Consider the following 16,584-nt stretch of genomic DNA (forward strand, 5'->3'; position numbering starts at 1 on the left):
TAATGACAACTTTAGAGACGAGCAGCGCGGCTTCCCTTTTACAATAAAGTTGTTTCTGAAATTATAAAAAAATAAAAACACGGAGGAATCTTCAGGAAATTACTATCTTTTAATACTTTCGGCGGAAATAAATTATATTTATATGTTTATATAAAAGGAGCACGTGGAGACGGCAGATGCGCGTGCGTGGTGTTCACTGACAGTTGGAGGAAAAGAGAAGTTTCTCTCGGTGTCCGTGTGTTAATGGACGCTGACTGGCGGCCTCACGTGATAAAATGGATTCATGTGATGTCAAATTAATTTAGTTTAGATGATTCAACTGTTTAGCATATTTGTCAAATTACGTGGTTCTTATTTATAACAGATAATGTAGAAAATGTGTGTAATTGTTTCATAACGATGTATTCATGTTGAAGGTTTTCTGTTTATTAATAAATTGATTTTGTCATGAAAAGTGTTGAGAAACTTCTTCTGGTGGTATTTTTTTTATCAGCATCAACTTGTTGTTTCCTTTTCAAAATAAAAGATGAAAATACTCTCTCTGTGTGTGTGTGTGTGTGTGTGTGTGTGTGTGTGTGTGTGTGTGTGTGTGTGTGTGTGTGTGTGTGTGTGTGTGTGTGTGATTAAATAATGCATGCCTATCTAGATGAAAACAAAACGATCCATTTAGAGTCAAAACCCTACAGCATCATAATCACCACTCTGCTATCACAACGTGACAATTATATTATTATTATTAATAAATAAACGTAAAAAACACTCCCCAATAATAATAATAATAATAATAATAATAATAATAATAATAATAATCATAATAATAACAATAAAAAGATTATTCAGATTCAGATTATTTTCTTCTCTGAATAATCAAAGCCGTCATTTAGATTATTTTTAGGAGACAATATGAAATTAAATGATCACCATCCGTGATCATTTCCCAATAAGTGTTCACGTGTGCTCGGTGATCAAACGGCAGGTTCGGGTGCGCGTGCACGCTACAGGATGCATGATGTCGTTTCTCCTCGCAGCACGTGCACGGCTTTTCTTCCAATAAAACGTGAATGTGTGCATGTTGGGAGCATGCATGGTCATTTTACGGTCAGGGCGATGTCACCTGACCCCTGACCCTCCTCGCTACCGACTGCTTGTAATATTGGCGACGCGGGATTTGACGTGCAGGTCCCTGAGGAGGAGGAGGAGGAGGAGGAAGAGGAGGGCGGCTAAATGGCTCCGATGTGAACGCGCTCGATATCGGCTTCAGATTAAAAGCTTCTTCGACAGGTATCGAAAGTCACTTTGTGTGTGTGTGTGTGTGTGTGTGTGTGTGTGTGTGTGTGAGAGAGAGAGAGAGAGAGAGAGAGATAACGGGATTTCTCCTCGCGATATTCAGGGCCCTCTGACGGCAGCAGCTGATTGGCTGTGCCGTTTGTAATGTTGCTGATGTGCACCAACATCTCTCCGTTACACCGGAATGTAGGACTCTGTTCTCCGGGATTACATTAGAAGCGGCTCCTGGCTGTTGACGAACCCGGACCCTGAACGCCCCTCCGGGTCTCAGCTCCCCTGCGGGCCCACAACAGAGTTGGGGGGGCTCGCGGGCTCCGGTGTCAGCCTTCACCCTCTCGGGGGTTTTTCCAGCCACAGGAGTGAACTTTCACCCCGACCTCCACAAAAAAAAGGGAGGGGGGGGGGGGGGGGGGGTTTAATTTGCGCTCTGACCATGTTACCTCCAGCTACTCGCCATACATGCACGCGCGCATCCCTCCGTGCGGGCAGCGCGCGCGGATCGATAGGGCAGCATCTGCTCCGGGAAGCCGGCGGTCCCACACCGCGCAGCGCGCCGCCGCCTCCAAACGCCAGAGCTGCTCATCTCTGAAAATTAAACTGACAGACCGATATGATTAGTATGCGCGCTGCCTCCCCGCTGCCGTCTGCGCGCCCCTCTCAGAGGCACACGTGCACGCGCAGGCCTCACCAACAGCGCACGTTTGTCTGTATTTTATTTCATGTGTTTTTTTTTTGTACGCGCAAGAACAATACATCTCATGTGAACGCGCACACGCCATAAAAGTGCACACGCGAGTACAGGCGCGCACGTGCACGCTTGAGGGCCTGTACACAAAGTGATCACACGCGTGCACGCACACAAATTCGAGCATATGGCGCGCTACGTTTTTACATGCAATTACAGACGGTGGGCGCTCCTCTCGCAGGTGCACGCGCTACCAGCAGGCCTTGCATGCGGTGCGTGCGTGCGCGCGGTGCTGCAGCAGCAGCAGCAGCAGCAGCAGCAGGTCGAGGGGGTCGCATTGATCCGGTTCAGGGACTTTCCAGACTCGAGTGTTGCCGCTGTGAGTGAATGGAGGCGCGTGCTGAGTGCTGATTAAGAGCTGAAGCGCGCGCGTCACTTGACAGCGTTTATTCCTGAAAAGGTGGAACAAGAGGAGTCAGAAAACCAGAGCAGGGACCCGGAGAGACCGGAACCACGGGACCCGGAGAGGAGTCAGTGAGGAGGTTTACATTCACTCTGATTCACGATTTAATCATCTCATATCAGATCAGGGAAGTTCTAGTCATGATGCTGGAGGGAACAGAAGTGTGTGTGTGTGTGTGTGTGTGTGTGTGTGTGTGTGTGTGTGTGTGTGTGTGTGTGTGTGTGTGTGGTGTAACATGGTGTGTAATGTTCGACGCCGTTGTCACCGTGAAGAAGAAGAAGAAGAAAATGAGATCAGCTGCAAGCGCGGGCACGCGCATTGATCAGAGACGATAAACAGCCGAGCGCAGCACAACCATGCAACGCGCACATAATTCATAAGTGGTGCGCGCAATCAGCTGAAGAAGGCTTAACCTGTGGGGTTATGAGAAAGGGAGCATCCTCCACCCCGCCCCCCCCTCCCGTCACCCCCCCACCCCACCCCCCCGGAGAGAAAGGGTTAATTGGAGTAGGAATTTCATCGCACATCTGTCAGATTTTTAAGGCCGTGACGCACTGAAAGCAGAGTCAATGTGAGCGAGGGAGGGAGGGAGGGAGGGGGGAGGGGGGAAGAGTTGGTGGTGAGATCGATGAAGTGGCAGGCAGAGGGAGGAGGAGGAGGAGGAGGACGAGGAGGAGGAGGAAAATCTCACGAGATAATGAAAGAAGAAGAAGAGGAGAGCTGCGAGTGAAGAGCAACAAAAAAAAACCCCAGCGAGGCTCGAACGGCAGGATTTTAGGAGCCGAAAACAAAGAGTGAGAAAGAAGATAGAGAGAGATAGAGAGGGAGAGAGAGAGAGAGAGAGAGGCTGGTGTGTAACCGCAGATGGTTCGTGCACTCTGCTGTGGTGAGTGTAGCACCCCGGGGCGCAGCGGACCGATTGTGTGAATCTGCTCGGCGACGCGGTCGGAGACATGCACAGGACGCACGGCGACGGGGACGCGCTCTGAAGTGGATCCGGAGAGAGAGAAAGGTAGGACTCCGGTGATTCCGGAGCTCCGGAACACTGTTCACGTGTCGACGCGCGTTTTTTTTTAATATCTCGGAATCATCGTCGCGTTTAAAATCCACTAAATGTGACGTCAACGAGCTAAAAACGAGTCCGGATCCATAAGTTTGCATGAAAAAAAAAAAAAAAAATAACCCCATGATTCGTAATTGTTTTCTTCTCCTCGCGTGTGAAACGTCTCCGTGTGTTATTGTGATGAAACGCGTGTGAATCCGCGTCGTTGTGCTGTTTACGTCGTGTGGTCGAGACCCGGAGGACTAACCGCGTCTGTCTCCGTCTCTCCCCCCCCCCAGCCGAGGACCCGAGGAGGACCCGAAGAGGACGCGAGCTGATGCACGAGAGGAGAGAAATCCCAGCCGAGGCCCCCGATGCGGATCCACGCGGTGTTTTCTGGGAGTTTGAGGGGACTTTGAAGACAGTACTTAACGTTATCAGATAATTAATTAGACACCCCATAAGCCCGGAAATCAATTAATTCACCAATCAATAAATCCATAGTCTGGTGTAAGGGGAGACTGCTGGCCGGCTGCTCAGCAACAACAACAACAACAACAACAGGAAGCGGGTTTATTCGTGGAGCTGAAGATGGATGGGGGTCTCGGGGAGATGTCCCTCCACAGCCACGCCGACCTGGCTCACAGTCAGGACGGCCGGGCCATGCTGCACTCGCGGGACCTTTCGGCCGCCTTCCCCCGGCCCTCCCTGGGAGGCCCCTCCATGTCCCTGGAGCCGGAGCCCCGTCCGCCGGGCTTCGACCACTCCATGTCGGCGCTGGGCTACAGCGGCGACTCCCCGTCCAGCTCGGGCAGCACCTACACCACCCTGACCCCCCTGCAGCCCTTCGACGACAAGTTCCACCACCACCACCACCACCACCACCCCTGCCTGCCCGTCAGCAACGTCATCGGCAGCTTCACCCTCATGCGCGGCGAGGACCGTGGCCTCGCCACCAACTTCTACAACCCCTACGGCAAAGACCTGGCCACCATGTCCCAGGGCCTGACGCCCCCGTCCTCGGGCTCGGGTCTGGGTTCGGGTCTGGGTTCCGGTCTGGGTTCGGGTCTGGCCTCGTCCATGCACGGCTACGGCAGCCTGGGCAACAGCCCCAACGGCAACGGGGGCCAGATGCTGCACGCCGGCTACGACGTCCACGGGGGGAGCCTCTTCTGCCGGACGTCGGACTTCGGGCGGGAGATGTCGCCGCCGGGTCTCGGGGGCGGCGACGTGTCGGCGGTGGGGCATCAGCTGAACAAGATGGAGGCTCACCAGCACGCCGCGGGCCACCACCCCCACGCTCACCCCCACCTCTACAGCCAGCACTACCAGCCCCACCACCACCCGGGCCAGCAGGCCTCCAAGATGGACCTGCACTCCTCCTCCTCCTCCTCCCTGTCCTCGCCCGGAGACGGCATGCTGCCGGGCTCGCAGGGCGGCGGCGGCGGCGAGGAGATCAACACTAGGGACGTGGCCCAGAGGATCATCACGGAGCTGAAGAGGTACAGCATCCCCCAGGCCATCTTCGCCGAGAGGGTCCTGTGCCGGTCGCAGGGCACGCTGTCGGACCTCCTCAGGAACCCCAAGCCCTGGGGCAAGCTGAAGTCCGGCCGCGAGACCTTCAAGAGGATGTCCCGCTGGCTGCAGGAGCCCGAGTTCCAGAGGATGGCCTCGCTCCGGCTGGAGGGTAAGACCCGGCTTTACTCTGTCTGTCTGTCTGTCTCACACACACACACAGAAAAACCACAACAACAAACACTGTTGTTTTCCCCGAACGCCTTCCTTCTCCACGTCTTCCAAATATAAAACCTCCTCGTCGGCGTCATCAGTATGCAGCTCAGGTCGGAGACGCCGGTTGAAGCAGGGTTCTGAGGTTTCCTCTCTTTTGTCTCTGAGAAACAGGAAGTCAGCGGCACGGCGAGGACGGTTTGAGCTGCGAGGCCATATGTGCCCTTTGTTTACTTTGCTCCCAAACAGCTTCTATTGATTTGTACAGTAGCCTCCGTGATAAAAGAAAGAAAAAACAAAAAAAACAAAAAAAGCCACAGACATTTGCCCTCCTCTCCACCGGAGCGTGAAGATCAGCGCGAGGCGGCGGCGGTGGCGGCGGCTCCACCGAATATAATTTGTGCAAATATGGCGTCGTGCAGCGATTGATTGACCGGAGCAGTGATTTATAATATCGGCTGAAGTTCAGCTGGCAGAGGAAGGCGATGCAAATGAGACTTGAGCTTCAGCCAGACGTCTTTTATCAACGTCGTCACCGCGGCGATGACGGTGGCGAGGCCAAACGTGGAACGTGGTGGACGTGGTGAGAGTCGCCGTGGAGACGGGAGGTCGATGCTCAGCTGGAGGAGAATCTTTGAATCTTTGCTGCTGCATCGATTCCTCTGTTTATTAATGATTAGAAGTCACTTCATGCTTCCTGCTTTCAGATTCTCAACGTGAGAATATTATCTGTTTTATATCAAAGTTCAATACGTTTAGAGATTATGTTGCACAAACAAATAATAATAATAATAATTTCAAGACTCCCAAACAAATGTTAGAAAACATGAATAAACACATAAATAAAAGCAACAAATGTATCAATATTTAACTTTAAAACATTTAAGTGAATATAATCCAGGCTCTGCTCAACAAACTATTTAAAATGTCACAATTTTAGAAACAATTTTCACAAATATTTGGCAAAATAATCGATGTGGAAACAAATGTTTTATTGAAACCTTGTGGTGTTTTTCCAGATTTCACGAGGAAAGATTTTTATATATTTTGTTGAACGGCATATTGTAATCTGCTGCTTGATATTTAATATTCTTTGGGGCCGAGGAGACGACGGTGTTACAGCCGGTGTGTTAGTGTGTGTGTGTGTGTGTGTATCCCCCCCCCCCCCTTCCCCGTTGATCAGCGTGTTTCGCTCCCCGTCAGCAGCTCCACTGATTAAGCCTCGGCAACACAATGGAGTTCATAGGTAATGATTGTGCACTCTTGCGATCCGTTCACAATTATTGATCCCTGATTGTTCCGCTCTGAGAGCACACGTGGACGTCGGCCCCGACCTCTCATCTCCACAAAAGATAACTTATCTGCACATTTGTTCTGCAATTTGACAGAATCGTCCCCGTTTGATGAATCTAATCCTGCGACTGTGAGTGAATGCCTTGTATGCAAAACACACACACACACACACACACACACACACACACACACTGAGTAATCGCGGCGGTGATGAAGCAGCTCTTTGTTCTTCTGATCACCGATCATTGGCTCTTTATTCGCAGCATCTTTTTACAAACACAAACATTATTTTAACGAGTCGGAGCAGCCGATCAATCAGCTCATCAAATATTAAAGTCTCCACACAGAGAAGTGTGCTAATGTTTGACAATGCTCTCTCTCTCCCTCCCTCTCCCTCTCTCTCTCTCTCTCTCTCTGAAGCTGCATATTTAGTTCTTGGCAAAGCCACGATTTGGACAGCTCGGCACTTTTCTACATAACCTACTTTCCAAAGAGGGTTGTTGTTTTTCCCCCCTGGCCAACCCCCCTTTGTTTAATTACAAGCCTCTATTGATTTCCATGGGAAAGAGCAGCACGCCTTGCCCACACACACACACACACACACACACACACACACACACACCTCGGCAAATCGAGACTGGAATTAGAATGCGTGGCGCTCCGGTCTGAAGATAGCTCTCTCCCTCTCTCTCACGCCTCAAGTTTGAAGATGATCCTCCTTTAATGCAGCACTCGTCTAAACACATAGGAGACCCTTCGGCCGCCGTGTTTCCTAACGGCGGGCTGTGATTGGTGGAGACGCCCGGATCATTACGGGAACACACTCCAACGCCATTTTGTCTCCTCAAAATAATTGTCTTTCTGGAGAGACGTTTTGATCTCGAGGTGGTCCCTCACATTTAGCCGCAGTATCTCATGTGTGTGTGTGTGTGTGTGTGTGTGTGTGTGTGTGTGTGCGTGTGTGTGGATTACTGCACTGTATATGAGATGCATCTCTAGCACAACCTCAGGCTGTGGAGGAGGCAATCAGGATTTAGTGGGAGAAGAAGAAGGCGGGATAAAGACCACACAGCTCCGACACTTAAAGTCAAGGAGTGGAGGAGTGTGGGGGGGAGGAGGGGGGGGGGGATCAGAGACTATAACTTTAAAGATGATGGCCGAAGCCCTTGACTAAAGGTCTAAATGAATAAGAAAGGTCAATGCGGTTTACGTGTGGGCTCCGGTCCTGCTCCGCCCCCCCCCCCCTCACAGTAATGAAAGCCACAAAGCCTCGTCCGGCTCCGCGCTGCTGCGTACAGTTTCTACAGCTCAAAGGTCACCGCCCGGCTCATTTGCATATCGGGGGGGGAGATCGTAACCAGGCCGACGCGGTCTCGGCTGCACCAAAAACAGTCAACGAAGCGGGGGGTTGTGTTTTCTGTGTGTGTGTGTGTTAGTTTGTATTTTTTTATCTGGCTGTTGCAGCTCCCCCCACTCCGGCGCTGAAGGGGTTAACCAGCCTCTGTGGGTCGAGGAGTCTGAGCTGCACAGATTTAATCAATAATTTCTATCAGCCCCTGGCCCAAGAAATCAGCAGGGGGTGGGCTGGGGGGGCTGCAGGGTGGGGGTGTTGGGTGTGTGTGTGTGTGTGTGTGTGTAGGGGGGGGGGGGGGGGGTGTAGGTTGAGACGCCGGGGGGTAGGGAAAGGGCTTTCGATCACGTTTCAGCAACACGAGACAGGGGGCATACATCATGATTAGGGGCTGTTCCCACGATCATAAGAAGCCTATAGGGGAATATTTATGTCTCCGGGAGTCGCCCCGGCAACCACGATTTATAGCATGGTAATTGTACGCCTTTTACACATGATTACAGCATAAGGAAGCATTTACTTAATGGTCGGGCGTTATGATCGCCGGGAAGGGAGCGAGGTGAGGAAGAGGAGGAGGAGGAGGAGAGTGGCAGGACGCCCCGACTCCAACAAGCCATAAATCCGCACGACGAGCCGTCACCATCATGTCCTGCTTTCATTCCGGCATCCGGTACGGCTGAAGCCTCGTAACCCCGGACGCCCATGAAACATGGAGACTTTGGGGAGAGAGAGAGAGGGCAAAAAAATAATAATTATATTGACATGCCGCTGACATCTTGGCCCGCTCCCATTTTAATGAGACGTGGTTCGATAACGCTCAGAAATGCAAACGAGCTGTGGAAGCTAACGGGCAGCTGACACGCGAGCATCCGAGAGGCGAACACCTCCTGCAGGTAACCACGCCATTTATTCATGAACACGACGAGTTTCAGAATCCCAGCTGGATGTCAGCACACACACACACACACACACACACACACACACACACACACACACATACGGCACTCATGTGGAAAAGATGGTAGTGAGGTCACACTTATCTCTCCGGCGCTCTGCTAACGAGGCGTGCAGCGTTCATACAGTAAACATCAGGCGGGAAGACGAGCCGATCAATCAGAGGCAAAAGGCCGCAGCTTTGGTTTTATATAATGTATGTTTGCATGGGTTTGATTGTGTGTGTGTGTGTGTGTGTGTGTGTGTGTGTGTGTGTGTGTGTGTGTTGTTTTCAAGGTTATTGCTTGGAGCTGATATCTCCATCTAATCAAGTCCTGCTGGTCAATAAAAGACAACCACAGAAATCTGCCACCAGGATTATTCTTCTTCTTCTCTAAAATAAATTGTCATCGCGCTGCGTTCGGCCTTTTCCTGTCAACACGCAGACATTGATTTCTGGAAAATTCTTGAAAAAAATAATAATAAAAAGGTTATTTGAGTAGGAAACAGGTTGAAATAAACTAAACGAGAAGACGGACATTAAAGAAAAAAATGCCTTTAAATTAAGATTTAAAAAAAAATGTCCACAGATTCAGTTCTGAAGGCTTTAAAGCTTCTGAAACAGCATTTCATATCAAAAACATTAAAGTCTGAATTTACACTATTAGTGCTGCAACAAATTATTATTTTCATCATCAATTAATGTGCAGATTTTTCTCTTGATTTTTTTATCTAAAAACAAATATCAGAAAATAGTGAAACATTTCCCATTTTAGTAATAAATGTGAAATATATTTCTATATTTTTTTAGCCATAAAAACACATATAATCTCCATTTTTTGTGAAATTGAAAACAGCATTTTCTGACACTTTTAATGCAAAATTACATAATAAATCAAATATCAAAAATAATCGGCGATAACCTGTCGAACAAACGAATTGTTGCAATTATTGAGAAACATTAATCTTATTTAGCAAACAAAAGGAAAGAAAATACTCTTTCCTTTTTATATAATAATTATTTTGCAGATTGCAGACATTCGGGCCCAGAATTCAATAAATCCTGCGTTGGCAATCCACTGGTCCTCCCTTCGTCTCTGTACGTGTGTGTGTGTTTGCATTAGTGTGTTTGTGCACACACACACACACACACACACGGCAGTGCTTACACTCAGAAACACATTTGAAACCATCAGCGAAACAGTCGCTCAGCCGCTCGCCGCTGATTGGCCCTTCTTCAAAGTGTACATTTAGGTGATTGCACGACTCCTCAAATATGTTTTAGTCCACTTAAGGCTTCTAAACACCGCCGACTCGGCTCGTTTCACTCAGCCCTGACGTAAGCCGCCTTTAATAGAAAATAAATTAGTTCCCCTAAAGTGATTATTACTCACTCGCTGCTGCCACATGTAAATGACTTTTATGAGAAACTAATGATGTTGAAGTGTCCACTAAGAGAATGGGAAGGGGGGGGGGGGGGGGGGGGTTGGCTCGGTACACAAAGGCAGAGGTTGGTGTTGTGTTTCCTGTAAATACAGAATTACAGCGTGTTGGAGGTGAAGGTTCAGCGATATGCAGAGAGGAACTCTCGTCTGGATTCTCAAAATGGATCTGAGCTCCGCCCACACACACACACACACACACACACACACTTCTCCTTCCTTGCTGCACAAAACACACGTTATTTTCTCCTCTCCGTTTTTTTTTAACATTCAGACTTTCCGTGTAGAGATATTGATTATATAATTGGACGCGCTGCCGCAGCTACAGTGGTGTTTAACCCGGACCCCGACTTTTTATTTTGTAGTTGCTGGAAGTCAGACTGGCGTTAAAAAGAGAAATCACCACCAGACTTCATCACCTCTACCGCCGCTTAAAAAGTTTAAACACGGCCAACTTTGACACGCAGCTAATTCCTCCTGCAGAATAAAACACATTCACAAGCAGAACGTCTGGCGACTTCATCCATCGGTTTATTTTCATGGTTTGGGGTAGTTGTGCAAATTGCTTTGGAGTGTAATCGGAGTTATAAATGTGAGACAGACCTGACGAGTAGAAGCCAGAATCCACCTGATCTCTAATTAGAGATCTTCAACAGGAACCCCTAGAGGGTCCACAGAGTTACTGCAGGGGTCCCGAAATTATTTGATCCCAAACTTTTTTTCTTCCAAATATGTCCAAAAATCCACCTTAACATGAATACAACCTATAACAAGCAAATATAAATCCTCCTGTTTGTTTAATATTATGTTGAGAAATTGTGATGTAAAATAGAATTAAAATATGAATCTGTCAACAATTATTATTTTAATGTCTTAGCATTGTATCCATCCATCATTACAAAGTACTGTTATACATAGAACTATAGGCTGCACTACACATTATTATTGGTTTTATAAGGAACACAGTTTTATATGATGTGTATTAGAGGGTCCCTCCATCGGGTCTCTGTAGGCCTTGGGGGGTCTTGAATTGGTCTCTATTTAGATTAATGACGCTGAAAAACGTGATATCATCGGGTCCATCGGTCCGTTTGTGTGTTTGCATGGGATTCTCTTTGGAGACATGAACTTCAGATCCAAACAAGTTGCTGATTCATCTGTTTTAACTAATCAAAGTTGCTTAGCTAATCTGTTTCCTTTCAACAGATCCAGTTTCCCTCAGCGTAATCCATTTGTCCTAGTTAGCCGCCGCTCTGTTAGCTAACCTGTTTCCTCTTCCCCCGTCTGCCTGCAGCCTGCAAGAGGAAGGAGCAGGAGCAGAGCAAGCTGGAGCGCAACCAGGGCCCCAAGCGGACCCGGCTGGTGTTCACGGACCTGCAGCGCCGCACGCTGCTGGCCATCTTCAGGGAGAACCACCGGCCCACCAAGGAGCTGCAGATCACCATCTCCCAGCAGCTGGGCCTGGAGCTCTCCACCGTCAGCAACTTCTTCATGAACGCCCGCCGACGCAACGTCAACAAGTGGGCGGAAGAGGGCCGCCCGTCCTCCACGGGCTCCTCGGGCTCCAGCGTCTCCTCCTCCGCGGTGTCCTGCAGCACGGCGTGATGCCGGCGGCGGCGAGAAGGCCGGCGGCGGGGAGGGCGCCGAGGGAGCAAGGGGGCACATAGACTGGTCTAGGCAGAGATCGGCCGTAATAAATGTCCTCCTCGTTATCAGAAGGAGCGACGGAGCCAGCTGTTATAGATTTATGAAGACGAAGCATTTTCCCAAACCAAAGCCGATCGCCCCCCCCTGAAGTAGAGGGGGGGGGGCGATCCCCAGAGTGATACGACCGCAGGGCGCGAGGTCCTGCCTGTACAGCCACGGGTGCACAGATGATTCGACTCAAAGAGAGTCACGCCCGTCACATAGACGCCATCTCATCGCATTATTTTGATTATGTAGACTAGAGATAACGAGGGTATTACAAATCAGGAGGAAGCATATTTCTGGTGTACCTTCTAATCTATGTTCATCTCTCCAAACGTGACGAATCAAAGAGGTGGCGTTTGCTCACACGTGGAGAGCGTCATCGTGTAACTTCTTAATCAAAAGTGTTCGCCATCATCCAAAGACGTTGATCCTCCCCGATGTTCTTACGTTTTTTTCCTCGAGAATCAAAGCGAAAGAGGAAGAAAAGGCATTTTTTTTAAACCCTAATTTTTTTTTTTTCCCAACGAAGACTAAATATTCTCCTCAGTTAGCATGTGTTTCCATGGCGATGGTTCCCAGGACTGTATGGAACTATCCGGAGGTTTCCGTAGTGTCTGGGACTCCCGGCTGTCAATCATTCACCACCGACAGGAGCACTTCCTGTATTTGTTTTTGAAGGCGGGTCCCGCCTTGAATGAATCAGAGTTTTCAAGGAGGAACATCTCGCCGTTCGCCAGGACAGAATCAATAAACACACGTAGGATGCAGAAACAGGCGCTTTAAGACTCTGACTGAGCTTCCAAATGAAAAAGCTCCACAGCCATTTTTTTGACTCAAAAATCAAGCCAAAAACAAAAAAAAACAGAAAAAAATGAAAAACAACCTTTGAAGAAACGGCTCGGCGGGGGAAGGGCCACACCCGACACAATGTATAGTGACATTGTCGTATTTTTCTCCACTCATTTCCAAATAACTGTACACGCCTCCTCTGCTCCATTATGAAATCTTTTTTTTACAGATGTCTAGAAAAATGGAGGAATGTGATTCTTTCAGCTCTTTTTGTACAGATTTCAAGCACATCGCTCTATTTATAGAACCACGGTGGAAGAGCGGGGCAGTTTGTTCCAGCCCTGCTGACGTACAAGGTCATTTTTTTGGTCCACAAAGGAACGGCTTTAACACGCCTCCTTATAGCCGATAGCTAAATCAAACCGAGAACGTTTCAAATGCAATTACTGATCTGATCAATGTATTTATTACTGCATTTGTGTATTTATTGTTTTCCCTTTTTCTTTTCCTCTATTTATTTGGTTATTTATTTATGCTATCTATATACTGTAAGTATTTATTTAACGATGCTCTGTATGTCTGTGTGAAACTGAAGACTTTTTTCTGATGGGCACTTTTAGCTGTAGAATCCCATCGTAATACCAAAGATAAACATTGCCTCCCTGAATGTACGGCCTGAATCCCTGAACCCAGTACCCGACCCCGACCCGATCCCGACCCGATTCAGCCTCCCACCCAGTGATGTTGCGTATCTCTCTCTATTTTTAAAGGCCTGGCCTTTTCTTTTTTTGTTTTTGTTTGTTGTTTTTGTAGAATATCGGGGATTTCTTTACTCTTGCAAATGTCTCTGCGGTCAGCTCTTAACGCCAAGGCCAAAGCTTGTTTGAATGTTGTGATAATATTTATGATTAATAATGTGAATAATAACAATAATAATGATGATGATGATGATGATGATGTGGCATCCCATAGGTTCACAGATTGCTTGTAAAGTTGTGTTCAGACCAGTGCCATCTGGCGGAGTGTAAAGTGTCTGGGGATCCACTTAGAGCGCCGTCTGAAGGCCCCCCCCCCATCACCCTGACCTGTGCCCCCTCCCCCAGCACAGTGCAACACTCCTGTCTACGTCCGACTCAGTGTGATCTCACTGTCCTCCACATGCCAAGCCCTTCTGCCAGTTGTCTCAGTTCCTAGTGGGCTCTTAGGGTTCGTTCCTGGACCTTTGGGGTCTAAAAGTGTGTTCTTCATCTTCTGGAGATCTTGGGTGTTTGGTTCCTGGGTTCTAATGATCATGGGGTTCAGACCCAGACTGTTTGGGTTCTTACAGTATTTTCGGAATCTAGAATCTTGGGTTTCTGATTCCTCGGTTCTAAAGGTTCTTATGGTTTCTTCCTGGACCTTTGGGGTCTTAAAGTGTGTTCCTCATCTTTTGGAGATCTTGGGTTTTGGTTCCTGGGTTCTAGTGATGATGGGGTTCAAACCTGGGCCGTTTGGGTTCTTACAGTATTTTCGGAATCTAGAATCTTGGGTTTTTGATTCCTGGGTTCTGAAGCTCTTATGGTTTGTTCCTTGTTCCTGGATCTTTGGGGTCTTAAAGAGTGTTCCTCATCTTTTGGAGATCTTGGTTTTTTTGTTCCTGGGCTCTAAAGGTCTTAGGGTTTGTTCCTGGTCTTCCTCGGTTCTGGGAAATCTGATTTGGTTGTGAGGCCTCTCAGGCTTCTGAATTGTTTTAAGAGTCCATGTTGTATGGATCTTTGATTTTGTTGCAAGGGAAACCTTATAAGAGCGTTCCAGGTTTGTTCCAGGACCTCGAGGGTTGTTTGGAATCCTCCAGAAACTTGCACAGGCACAAGTGATTTGATTTTCCAACATTTTGTTTTGTGGATGCCTGAATCAGGAGAAAATCACCCAAGATCGGATTCTGTGATCCTCGTGTAAATGCTGCCAAAGATTGGTGAGGTTCGCTCGGCCGTTTTCCACCTTCCCTCTCTCTCTTTCACGGTTGAAGGGGGGGGCGGTTTTGCGAGGGCCCCCTTCACAGCGTGCACTTGAAAGACGGGCGGTCATGAAAGAGGCCATCGACTTTTCGTGGACTTCAAAGGGGAGGCTTTTTTCATCCCGTCTCCTCTCTGGGTATCTGGTCTGGGGTCTGCTCTTGGCCAGACCTGTGGGCTTTAGGGGGCATTCAAAGGGGGCGGGGGGAGATCAGAGAGGAGGCTGAATCATCCGGAATGAGGATGGTTGTAGTGGTGTGTGTGTCGGGGAGGTGGGAGGGGGGGTTGTTTGAGGAGTAGGAGGCGTTGGAGTAGTGGGGCATGGAGCCGAATTAAACTTTAATGAGCAACAATTGTAAGCATGCTGAGAGTGGGGGGGTGGGGGGGTCTGTACAGGAGGGGAGAAAATAAATAAAAGAGCTGGGAGGCTCGACCCCTGCTCGCTACTGTCATCGTATCAAAGCTGAGGTGACACCTTTCAGGTTTCCCTTTGTCTCTCTGACTGGGAGCCTAAAATGGAGACAGAGCTTTTTGTATTGAGCCACCTTCTGCTCCGTGTCAAGAAGGGAGCTCTTCCCTTTCTGTGCAGATGGGAGGCGAGGGGGAGGGAGGGAGGGAGGCTGCTGCAGGTGATCGACATCGCAACTCTAGCCTACGGCACCCCCTAGTGGCTTTTCTAGGAACTTGACCCTGAAACAGGTCTGGCAGCCGAGGCCGTTGCAGAGCGATTCTGAGGGGAAATAATGAAAAAGAAGCTAAATGAATACTTTCAGAAGAAAAAAAGACAAAAAAAAAAAAAAAAAGTAATTCTTTTTAAGACAAAACAACAACCAAAGATTGATGGGTAACTGCTGAATCGTTATGTATCATGGGTCGTTTCAGCCGTTCCCTATCAGAGCTACCGTAGCACTCAGAGGATTCAGAAAAGCACCAGTGCTGATTATCATTTATGTTGCATAAAACAGTATTATGTTGAGCTGGAACTGAGAAACTGACACGAGGCCATGTCTTCAGATGGAAGTCTTTTGACTCTGTAAACCCCGGTGTCCCCCGTCTGTCCCGGTCCTCCCCCCTCCCCATGTGTACATGAAGACTTTACCCATCTACCTCAACTGTGTGAGATGTTGTGTGGCAAAGATATTCCTTAACCAAAGAATCCATCCTGTCTGTCTGTCTGTCTGTCTCACTTGTCTGTCCATCCGTCTCTTCTTCATGCCTTTAACTCCAAACCAAATGTGCTGGAATCAATCCGTAACAGGGGCCGAACAAGGCCCCCGTCCAGCCAAAGCTTAGGAATCCAGTATGCTAGAGTGTCCCATCGATCCATGTTCTGTATATAAATACAAATCATTCTCAAGACCAAAAAAAGAAGGAGGTGACAATCCAAGCAAGGAGGATCTTGCTGTAATCAACGTTGCCTATTCCTTGTTTTCCGAAAAACTAGAATCATGTGACTTACTGTAACAGAAAAGCCCAAGAATCAAGCGCTCATCCAAAAATAGAAAAAGTTCCGTGGAGACAGAAGCTATTTTTCCACATTTGTAAGCCACCCCCCTCCCCTGTTTTTTTTTTCCAAAAAATGTTTAGTGTAGTTGAATACTGTTTGATCCCACTGTTGTAAGTAGGAATTAATGAAATCCATACAAAAAGCTTTAAACGGGGAAGAGTTGAGGGAAATATTATATTTGACTGAGTCTGAGTTTCCTCAGCTTGGACTCGACCCACCATGCTTATCGTGCCATTCTTGTCCATGTGTTAGACTTACTAATGAATGTGGCTAACCAACCAAAGGCTTTAAAAAAAAAAAAGATACACAACACTTTAAACGTCAATCATGGTGGGACATTTTGTATCAACAACTAAAGAAAATCCCTTTGAATACCTC

General features: G+C 48.2%; 1 protein-coding gene across 1 annotated transcript; it reads left to right on the forward strand.

Annotated features, from left to right (window-relative positions):
* Positions 1–3,375: 3,375 nt before the first annotated feature.
* On the forward strand, positions 3,376–13,765 carry onecutl (one cut domain, family member, like). The gene is made up of 3 exons (XM_084026426.1): positions 3,376–3,447; positions 3,777–5,164; positions 11,519–13,765. Exons 2-3 carry the CDS (start codon positions 4,069–4,071, stop codon positions 11,827–11,829), a joined length of 1,407 nt encoding a protein of 468 aa, XP_083882552.1. The 5' UTR covers positions 3,376–3,447; positions 3,777–4,068; the 3' UTR covers positions 11,830–13,765.
* The last annotated feature ends 2,819 nt before the right edge of the window (positions 13,766–16,584 follow it).

Source organism: Eutrigla gurnardus (assembly GCF_963514095.1).
Source record: "Eutrigla gurnardus genome assembly, chromosome: 14".
Taxonomy (NCBI): Eukaryota; Metazoa; Chordata; class Actinopteri; order Perciformes; family Triglidae; genus Eutrigla; species Eutrigla gurnardus.